An 11,192-nucleotide genomic window follows, 5' to 3' on the forward strand; every position below is an offset into this window, starting at 1 on the left:
CGTTAACAGGCATCACAGACCAAAGCAAAAAGGTGCAGAGAGTCCAAACCTCTTGGTCTTTCTAGTTCTATTCCCCCCTCTGATGTCAGTGTAAGAAACCATATAAAATCAATGAAAAAACGGCTAGGTCAGGACAGCACCATCCTTCTCTTCTTCTGCATATCAGAGATCTCATCAAGTTTGACTTAATCACAGTGGTTAAGTGGTTCGGTTGCAAATCAGCAGTCAGCTGGTTCGAATCCCACTACTGCCATGAGCTCAGTAGGTGGCCTTGGGTTAAGCCACTCCTCCAGCCCCAGCTCTCCAGCTGTATTGTAAGGATAATAATAACACTAACTTGTTCACCACTCTGGGTGAGGCACTAATCTGTCTAGAAGAGCGGTATATAAGCGCAGTTGTTGTTGTTGTTATAGGCCCACAGTGCCAGGCCAAGTATGTCCCTTGCTAGAGGTTTTCAGCAGAAAGTGGGAGCCATGTGTTGGGGGTATATTGAGTAGCAGCTTATACATTTCCTTCCATTTCTCTAATCCTATGATTATATGTACTTGACCAGGACACCTTACCTGCAACCTGGGATTAAACAACAATGTAAATGGACAAACAAACATCCTGAGGAAATATGTGGAACTTGGATGATTAAGGGACAAGAAGATGCTGAAAAAAAAGTACCTGCTCCAGTTTGGATGCGAAACCATAGCAAGATTTCCATGTGACAGCAACCCTTACTAAGATCCATCACATTGTCTATTGACATATCAGAGGCAGAGCAGAAAACAGAGGGAGATTGGTCCAATTCTGAAAATCAAAGTAGCACTTTTATTAGTCCATTACAACAGCCAACATGCCTAAGGAGGAAAAAAATCACACGAGAACGGCAGGGTCTGCCCTGCTCCAGCCAAGACATCAGATATAAGTTACTTTCAGCAAGAGGGTATGTGCGCATGATAAGAGTGGAGGCTCCAGAGTAGAGTTAAGCGCTGGCTGCCTTCTCCTTGTAGGTGGCCATCATCTTCTTGATTTCCGCAATTGCTTTTCCAGGGTTCAGCCCCTGAAAGAGAGAAGCAGATTTAGGAGCTGCCAGTGGAGCAGTCAAAGCAGCGTTACTGGGCTGGGGCGCTATCAAGAAAATTGGGAGGTGGGGATGAGTAGGAAAGAGTGGAAAACAAAAATGGGATTTGCTTTGTTTATGCCCCACCTTTTTTGCTCAACGTGGACCCAAAGTGGCTTAAATAGTTCTCCTCTACTTTATCCTCACAACAACCCTGTGAGGTAGGTTAGTTTGAATGTGTGTGACTGACCCAAGGTTACCTAGCAAGTTTGCACGGCAAAATGGAGATTCGAACCTGGGTCTCTCAGATCAGAGTCTGACTCTCTAATTAGTACACCTCACTGGTTGTATTGTAATGCCCTAGTATAGATCTCTAATGTGGTCCACCTTTCAAAGGCTACATACAGTCCTGCTTACTCATCCCAAAAATACTGGAGAGCAGGAGAAAGGGCAGCCCAGATGATCACAAGATTGAAGTTTGGGACACTTCAGTTTAGAGAACAGATAAGGGGGAGGGGGGTGGCAAAAGGTTTAAGAATACTCATGGGGTGGAGGAAGTGGATAGAGAGAGCTTTTTCTCCTTCTTCCAGCAGACTAGAACCCATGAGTGCCCAATGATACTGACGGATTGATAAGGGGAAACACCTCTCCAATCCAAAAATAATTCACTTGCAGAACTGCCACTTGGTGTTGTGATGACTGTTAGCATGGATGGATTTATGTAACATACTTTGGAGGCTCCTTGGTAAACTGTACCTCACGTAGATCTGTCTGTCATACATACCCACGCTGAGGTCACCTTTCTGCTTTCCCTCTTCCCTAGAAACTTCTCGCAGGACTTTATTACGGACACAACAGGCTCCGTTTTGTGCAATGAAAAGCCTGTGACTGATATGTCAGCACAACACCCCCCCCCCAAAATGGTTTGTTCTAGTATAATTTTAATGTTTGAAAGGGAATTTTCAATAATTCAGCTATACGTACCCAGATTTGCATTCCAGGCCAGTGTAACAAACACAGTTTAACAAGTCAGCACAGGGTTGAACTAAATGGACCCTAGGTCTGATCTCACAAGAGTATTCTGTTTCAAAGCAGTGAGATGGACAGCCAGGCATGACGTGGCTCTAGCCAGACCAAGTCACTGCTATCTGAATTAAACTGCTGCATGCTGCAATTTGGTGCAACTTGGTGTGTGAAGGGGAAATGGTGGGGGGAAACATGCAACAGCTATCTGGGAGCCCGCCTGCTGGCACACCCACCTTGGGGCAAGCCTTCGTGCAGTTCATGATGGTGTGGCAGCGGTAAAGGGAGAAGGGGTCTTCCAGTTGTGCCAGCCGCTCTTCCGTGTAGTCATCCCGCGAGTCGACCATCCAGCGGTAGGCCTAGGAAAACAGGGCACGGCTGAGATTTACGGATCTACACAGGGACATCCTCATTTTCCAAGGAGGCTCATGAAAATTCCCCACTTTAAGTACGGGCATCAAAATTAAATAAATCCTCAACTATATTAACTAAAATACAAAGCTATAAAATTATACATAGGTGGTACCTAACACCCAAAAAAATCTCCTTAATTTATTCTTCAGCATCGCCCTCTTGTTGGAAGAAATGCAATAATGAGGGTAATTTTGCTCACTGTTGGTGGGAATGTCCCTTGATATCTCGATTTTGGTCAGAAATACTAAATATTATTAAGGAAATAACAGGGTACAGTGTCCCTATGTCGCCAAAAGTAATCTTCTTGGGACTGTGGGATCAGACATCAATCCCAAATGTTAGAAGAGACCTTATCAACTCTCTCCTGGTGGCAGCTAGGAGTGCAATAGCAACCAAATGGAAAGACCAATCTCCACCTACTACAGAACTTTGGTTTACAAAAATCTGGAACCATTTGATAATGGAAAAAATAACTGACAATCTACATCAGACGGAATATCAATCTTCGGGATCAAACTTCCGGGAAAAATGGATCCCATTTTACGAATTCATAGAAGCAAGAGATCTGCAACCTCCCTCTTCACACCACTCATTGTTAATGTATTAAAGTTGAAGCACTGTGTTAATATTTGTAAATGCAATGTATTATATTGGTTTGTTGTTTGATTATTGTTACAGTTCTAAAATTGAATAAAAATATTTTTTTTAAAAATCCCCCACTTTAAGTAACCATGCTATTTCCACAGGATGCTGGGATCATTCAGGCAGAATCCCCCCACCCTATTTTTCCTTCTGCCTTCTCTACAGTGCCTGGCACATCACTGGCACCTGGGTCAAGACAAATGAGTGCCAGACCCTCCCTGGATGTGGTTGGAAGGAACTCGATGCAACTGGCCTTGCAGAAACTAAGCCAGGCTGGGCTTGGTCACGGGTCCCAGCAGGAGATTCCCCCAGGGATGCCACAGTCACTGCCTGGAGTGTTGTGACAGGTGGCATTACTGATGTGAGAAAAATCAAATCAGATGTGGTTGTTCCATCTTCCGGAAGCCACGTGCAGGAAAGTGAATGAAGAGACTGCAACAACAGTGGAAAATAGGCATCCCCCCCAATACCCCCCACTTTTTCTTACTTGCATGAGCACGGCAGGACCCAGATACTTGTCTCCATTCCACCAGTAACTGGGACAGCTGGTGCTGCAACAGGCACACAGGATGCATTCGTACAGCCCGTCCTGGCAGGGGAGAAAAGAGAAGGGGCACTTGGTAAAAAGGAACTGAAAGGCCAGCCAAGACTGTTTTGATATGCAAGGTCACTTTTGGTGTGGACCGAGCTGCAAGGCTGACTCTGGTGGATGTGGAACAGAGCCCCTGATTGGCAACAGGTCCCAGGTACAAGCTCCGGCAGCTGCAGCTGGGAGGCTCTTGGGTAGGACACACACATGATGCTGCCTTATCAGACCATAGATCCATCAAGGTCAGTTTTGTCTGCTCTGACGGGCAGCAGCTCTCCAGAGTCTCAGCATGAGGTCCTTCACATCACCTCCTACCAGGCCCTTTTAACTGGAGATGCCAGGGACAGAGCTTGGGACCTTTTCCAAGCAAAGCAGATGCTCTGCCACTAAGCCACAGCCCTGGGAAAGATCTGGAGAGCAGCTGCCTCTTGAAACAGACAATCCCAAACCAGAGTGACCAATGGCTCAGCAGCTTCACAGGTTCATACTAGCTTACAGTTGGGGACAAGCCATGGCTCAGTAGCAGAACCCCTGCTTTGCATGAAAGTCTCTGGTTCAAGCCCTGGCATGTTCAGCTAAGGCATTTCAGGTCACAGCTGTTGGGAAAGGCATATTTCTACCTGAGTCTTCAAAGTGCTACTGCCAGCCTAATACGGTACTAATTATCTGAAGCCACTGTATAGGACGGCTTCATACATAACATGTGTCACAGGCCCCCCTTGAATGCACAAATCCCCTGGCATCTCCTGTTAAAGGATCTTGTATAACAGATGTTGGGAAAGACCTTTCTCTGCCTGCAGCAGCTGCCAGACACAGCGGACAATAATGAGCTAGCTGGTCCAAGAGCCTGAATCCCCGTCAGTCCCGTGTCAGGTTGCAGCTTGGTGGCAGATTCCCAGGACGTTGCATGCAGAAGGTCCCAAGCTCAAGCCTTGGCATCACTAGTTAAAGTATCTCTAGTGTTCCTCTGTCTGAGACACTGGAGAGACACAGTCAATCAGAGCAAATAAGACTGGGCACAGTCGACCAGCCAACCAAAGGGGGCCTGCAGCAGAGTTGAGCGAGAGCACAGAGACAGTGAAAGGGAGGAAGAGTTGCAATCCAGAATGACTACTAGAAACCTGAGAGGTGCTGCAGTCACAGCAGTTAGGAGTATTCTGAACTAACCAAAGACAGGAGGCAACAGTGCTAGGCAAGATGTAACTCATCCCATTGACATGGGCTAAGCCAGAAGTCAACAAAATAATTGGGGGGAAATGGAGTTGGAAGGAATAAAAGAATTACCAGCTTCTCCCGATCTTCTATAGATTGGATGTATTGCTCTTTGCCCTGCTTAGACTCGTCCTTCTTTTTCAAGTAAGGCTGGATGGCTTTGTACTGGGCGTAGAAGTTGCTTAAATCCTTTAAAAAACAAGACCATATAGGATTAGAGAAACACAGATCGGAAAAACAAGTGAAGGCCCGTTCTCAAAGGTTCACTGCTGCTGTGCAGTACAAAATCATTTGACAGTCGGGAACATTTCAGCTTTCATTGATTGGGGATAATGGACTGGCTGTGATTGGAGGGAGTTCAAAATAGATCAGCGCTTCCAGAGAGGGTAGGGGGATAACCAGAGAGAACCTACGGAAGTAGGATTAGGAAGCACTGACTCCCGAAAGCACCTCTCTCGCTGGGACCAGGGGGTCATCATTGGTTTTGGCTGGCTAGCTGACTTTAACAGCCAGCCCAAACCTCATCCTTGTTGTAAGTGGTCCCTAGACAGCCATGACCAAGCCTTTAATGTGACACAAAGCAGGGATTATCCATCATCTCCCTCTGTCCAAGCTCAGGAGAAAAGGAATACCCCACATCATTCAATGCTTGAGAAACATCCCCCAGATTTCAACAGTGCACAGAAGATCTGACTCCTGCCCTTCTCCAGAGCCTGACACTGGGAAGCACATCCTGGCTCCACACCCCACAGCTTCTGCTTCACACTTGCCCGTCCTCGATGGGGTGAGGGGAGCAAGTGGACTGGCAGCCCCTTGCCAATGAGGGTTTGCTACTGCTGCGTCACATTAAAGACAACTTAACCTACACTGACGAGCCAAAACATTTTGTACGCTGCTGCCTCCTTTGTGCCACAATCATTTGGAAAAGGAAACATTTTTCTCCTCCGTGATCCTGGGCCTCTCGTGGAGCATATAAGGTGAGTTTTGTATATCATTTATCGGCCCCAAACAGCATCACCTTCTCAAAGTTTTGAGGACATCCATTTGCCAAAGCCACAATGGCAAAAGCAGGAACTCACTGGGACGAGGTCTTTCACCACATACATGTGGGGGAGAGGGTAGATTTTGGCCACCTTGCTGAGGCGGGTGTCAATTCTCTTGGTACAGGCCAAAGTGTTCCCCCCATCGATATTCATGGCACAAGAGCCACAAATGCCTGCAGGAGAGAGAAGAGGACAGGCTTTTTTCAGAACAGAGACTCGGCAAATGGAGGCCGAAAGGACACTCAGCTTTTTGGAAAGTCTCCATCTTCTTCTAATATCCTTCACACTGGCAAAAGAAAATCGAATCTATTCCATTTATATTTTGCCCTTCCTCCAAAGTGCTCAGGGGTGGTAGAAGTTTTCCCATCCTCCATTTTATCCTGTGAGCAAGGCTGGGCAGAAAGGAAACGTGGCCAGTCCAAGGTCACCCAGTGAGCTTCATGGCTTGCATGGGGATTGGAGCCACTCTTACCACTACACCACACTGCCTCTCCCTCTCATGCTTTGCAAAAAAGGTAAAGAGATGCTTACTCTCTGAGAATGCTGCTTAAAATATAGCTAGAATTCGAGAAGACAGCCCAAAACAATTTCGTCGGCCAGTGTGGCATAGCTGCCAAGAGGGGGAGCTGGGATCGCCAACTTGTCTGTCTCTCAGACTCACCAGGTGGCAGGCGGCTCACCTTTGGCCTTAGCCCCCCTCCTCCAAACTACCTACATTTGTGGCTCCCTAGAAGCAGAGGGCGACGAGCGAACTTACCTTCTCTGCAGGACCTGCGAAAAGTCAACGTGGCGTCCATTTCATTTTTAATTTTGATTAAGGCATCCAGAACCATAGGCCCACACCTAAAAACAGAAAACACCCAACCAATGAGTGCCTGCTGTCTCTCCTATTTATTTCCATTTTCTAAGGGAGAGGACTGATAAAGCAAAAAAGTCCATTGCTAGTTAGCAGGCTCATGAATACTGCACCTAGTTTCCAAGAAGGAAGGGCCACGTGTACAACTGCTTGTTTACATTCCAAGCCACCAGCTGACAACCTGGCTGACAGAACCCATGAAGCAGCAGCTTCTTTAAGGAAACAAGGGACTCCACAGAGTGCACACCCTAAGCAGTTTCCCAAGCACTATATCCTAGAGAAGCCTCTGTGTAAGGAGAAAACGGAGAACGAGAGAACCATGTTGGTTGCCCTAAGCCCCTTAAGAGGGAAAGCAAGATAAAAGTTGATATGTCATTGACTTGATTTAATTATATCCTATAATCCCCACCAAAGTGACTGTGGTGATTTAAAATACCAAACTAAAAAGAGGATCCCAACACACAGAAGGTATGTTGTTCAAATAAAACAGGAGAATAAAAACAACTCAAATAGAGGCAGACCTAACTGAAAAACAGGCACCTCCAAAAATATTTTCCCTGGTGCTTAAAAGATTGTCAGTCTGAGGCCTCAGTGAGGGGGAGATTCCAAAGTGTTGGCATCACACAAAAAAGCCTCTGCTCTTGCTGATTCCCCCACCCCTACAATCCTGGGCCATCGGGACCGATGAGCTAGAAAAACAGCTCATTCATCTTATTTCTGTTGGTGGGAAGGTTTAGATGAGTAGTCGTGGTGGCCTGCAGTAGTACAGCAGGATTAGAGTCCAGTGGCACCTTAGAGATCAACAAGATTTTCAGAGTGTAAGCTTTTGAGAGGGAAAGAAAAAGGGAGCTCTGGCTCTTGAAAGCTCACACTCTGAAAATCTTGTTGGTCACGAAGGTGCCACTGGACTCAAATCCTGCGGTTGGTGGGAGGAACCACAGAAGACTTCTGAATATAGGGATTGGGTTTTCTGGGAGAAGGCGGTCCTCAAGTGAACTCCCCTTCTTGCAACCCCCCCCCCCCCCACACACACAGAGCTTTCCCCTCCCCAAACTGTCTCTCAAGGGAGCCAAGCCAACTGACTCACTTGTTCAGGTCCACCTCATAGGTCTGCATGCGAGGCTTTTCTCCAGGATTGTCTGGGTTCCATCGGTACACTGCAAATGTCTTGATGCGTGCCGAGGCCTGTGTGGCAGGGGCAGCTGCAGCAGCCGCGTGTGCTCTGCGACAGACCTGAAAGCCAACAAAATGGAAGGATGCATCACCCACAAATCTCTCCTAGCTGGAGACACTTGGCAGAGAGTAGGATTTTGCCTGTTCCTATTTTACAAGCGAGATCCTTGATTTCTCTCTTTTGTAGGTTAGGCTTCATTTCTGATCTGACCTCCCCTTCCCTACCCTCAGAGGCACTTCCTGTATGCAGCCTACCCACCCAACCCTTCTCTCCTTCCCCAATTACTTGGTCCACCTCCTCTGTATTCTGTTTTGCTGCATTCATTTAAGAAGGTCCATTCCTCTCCCAAACTTACACATGTTCAGACCCTTCTCTCCTAGCATTGCCACGGGTGAAGTCCAAATGGCTGTAATGCTATCACTGCTTCCCAGGTGTTGAAAAGATAAACGCATAGAACTGAGCAACAGAGCCCCCATCCATTTTCAATTTCAAGTGTACAGCCTCCTCTTACCATAATATATTTAATTTTGATTGAAGGAGTGGAGGGCAACGTGAGCCCCTTCCCCACACATACAGACATTACCCTCAAGGCAACAGGCTGAGCTTTTGGGGAGGGGCCATGACTCAGTGGTACAGCATCTGCTTGGCATTTATGTTATTTTGTTTACAGCATGGTCCCAGGTTCAGTTCTCAGCATCTCCAGTTAAAAGGGCTGGGTAGCAGGCGACGTGAAAGACCTCTGCCTGAGACTCCAGGGAGCCACTGCCAGTCTCAGTAGACAAGACTGATCCTTATGGATCAAGGGTCTAAATCAGTATAAAGCAGTTTCATGCATTCAAGCTGAATGAGGATTTGAACTCAGGTTTCTCCAGAATGGTATACTGGATACTGCTGGATTAGGATCGGGGAGTACAAATCCCAGCTCTGCCATGGAAGTTCGCTGGGTGACCTTGGGCCAGCCCCCCTCTCTCAGTCCAAACTACACTGCAGAGTGGTTGTGAGGACAGAATGGGGGAAGAAAGAGCCGTGTTCACCTTGGAAAACGAGCAGACCCCCAACCCAAACTGACCAGTCACCCCCCCCCCCCACATACATCAAACCAAAGGATGGCGGGGGAGAACACATCTGTCTCTTGCAGATAGACTCTGAGTGACAGTTTATTGTAAGGAGAAATGCCATCTTACAGTTCAGCAATCATCTTTCAGGCCACCAAGAGGTGGTTGCTTTTTTAGACAATGGTGGTTTTAGGCCCTTCTGTCTGTCTGCCCATCCATCACTTTTGTGTTGCCCTCCCCTTCCTCCAAGGAAAGCATTGTACACTGCATTACCCTGTACACACATTACAAATACTCTGAGAGGTAAGTATGGCTGATAGAGCACAAGACTAGTCCAAAGACCACCAATTAGGCTTCATTACAGAACAAGGTAACTAATTTGGTATCCCCTCCCCAATCCTAGTCTGACAGTCTAACCCGAAGGGACGGCAGCCTTTGTATAATTAAAGAGCCAAACTACATCAGGCAGCACAAAGAACCAGTATGAGAGAAGGAGCCCATCTGTGTAACCAAAATAATACTGACATGATGATTAATGATCTATAAAGTTTCTGCTGCTCGACTGCTGGGTCTGAAGCTCTTTATTAGGAAGTGGTACACAGTAGGTCAACTCTCCCCACCCCCCTGCCAATTTAGTGCACTGGGAAACATCTGTGCATGACTTGCATGTGGCTTCCTTACAACCATTCACCTGTCTCCTTCTCTTTTAAGCATCTCTAAAAAGCCACTTAGTAACATCAAAAAAAATATCTTTGCCTGTTACTCTTTTTTGCATACTGTTTATTCCAGCATCCCACCTGCTCCTTCAATACACCTAAGGATTTCATGTTCTCCTTTAAAGAGCCATATTCGGTTCCTTGCTGAACTACATTTTGGTGCTAGATCCCCTATTCTAACCACTTCACAGTGCTGTCTTTCACTGAGGATTTTTTTAATCCATTAAGCATTCAGAGGCATTTTTGTATGTTATTAATATGATATTAACAAAAATGACAATTCCCTCCACTCAGCTGTATGACCAATGTATCACTCTGGTGCAGTGGTCAAGCTAGGCAGGGAGATCTGGGTTTAAATCCCCAGTCTGTCATGAAGTTTCTTAAGCAGTTTTGGGTCAGTCACTCAATCTGGCTGACCTCACAGGGTTGTTACAAGGACTAAATTGAGAAGGAGAGCGTCATATATGCCACCTTGAGCTCCTTGAAGAAGAAAATGTCATCAATAAATATATATGAATTAAAATATCAGGCTTATCATCCCACCATACCCCTCCTTCACCTGTACTGCCACCCCCAAAGGGCCGCCTCTGAAGGACACGAATCCCGCCCTCCCTACGGTCACGGCCGCCGCCATCTTGCGTCTTCTGACAGCTGGTTCCGGGATCCGGAGGAAGAAGCGAGGTAGGGAAAGCTCGGCTTGGACGTTCGGATGGAAGCGGATGGACAGGAAGCTTCAAGGACGTTTTCAGAAGGGGAGGGACTAAGAGGACGCCATCTTAGGAGTGGCCGGTCAAAAAGAGGGGCACGTGAACAGCCATATTGGGAGCGGCAAGTTCCCCAGCCAGCTCGGTTAGAAAAGGACTGAAGCGGTCGGACGTGCTGGGAATGAGTGGCCGTTACAACTCGATCATCAGCCATGTTTGTAAAGTCGGCCTGTTGTGACAGTGGGGAGAAAGGGGAAACGAAGCCGGCAGCCATGTTGAGAGTGGCAGAGGAAGCTTTAGATTGTCTCCTACGAGCCGCTGTTTGGATCATTCTACCAAAACGAGCCTTGCCGATGCTTCAAAACTAACCCGGAAGATAAGGCTGCAGTCGAAAGACCCGACTCTCTAGAGCTTCTTTGTGATTGTGATGTCATAGAGGGCCAGTTATTTCGCCTGCAGACCGATCTTCCGGGTTAATTTTGAAGGGTCGGCTAGGCTCCTTTTGAGAGGGGGGGTTGCAAAAGGAGAAGGCCCTTCCTCTTTCCTTTCCTATCTCCTGGTGTTTGAATTTCTCAGCTTGGCTTGGAGGGATTTTAACCACAGAAGAAGCTCCAAGGAAGCTGGGAGATGAGTTAAAAGGTGAGGGTGGGAGTGAAAAGAAAGCCCAAAAATGAATAGGGATATTCAGCAAGGTCGAGATGCAAATGAAGAGGGTT

The 11,192-nt window shown here is 47.0% G+C and overlaps 1 protein-coding gene across 1 annotated transcript; it reads right to left on the reverse strand.

Annotated features, from left to right (window-relative positions):
• Positions 1-793: 793 nt before the first annotated feature.
• Positions 794-10,485, reverse strand: SDHB (succinate dehydrogenase complex iron sulfur subunit B). Its single transcript, XM_054975649.1, has 8 exons — positions 10,332-10,485; positions 7,915-8,060; positions 6,729-6,814; positions 6,008-6,144; positions 5,001-5,117; positions 3,615-3,716; positions 2,308-2,430; positions 794-1,048 (listed from the first exon to the last, which is right to left on the reverse strand). Exons 1-8 carry the CDS (start codon positions 10,404-10,406, stop codon positions 971-973), a joined length of 864 nt encoding a protein of 287 aa, XP_054831624.1. The 5' UTR covers positions 10,407-10,485; the 3' UTR covers positions 794-970.
• Positions 10,486-11,192: the final 707 nt, after the last annotated feature.

This window comes from Eublepharis macularius, chromosome 4 (assembly GCF_028583425.1).
Source record: "Eublepharis macularius isolate TG4126 chromosome 4, MPM_Emac_v1.0, whole genome shotgun sequence".
Taxonomy (NCBI): domain Eukaryota; kingdom Metazoa; phylum Chordata; class Lepidosauria; order Squamata; family Eublepharidae; genus Eublepharis; species Eublepharis macularius.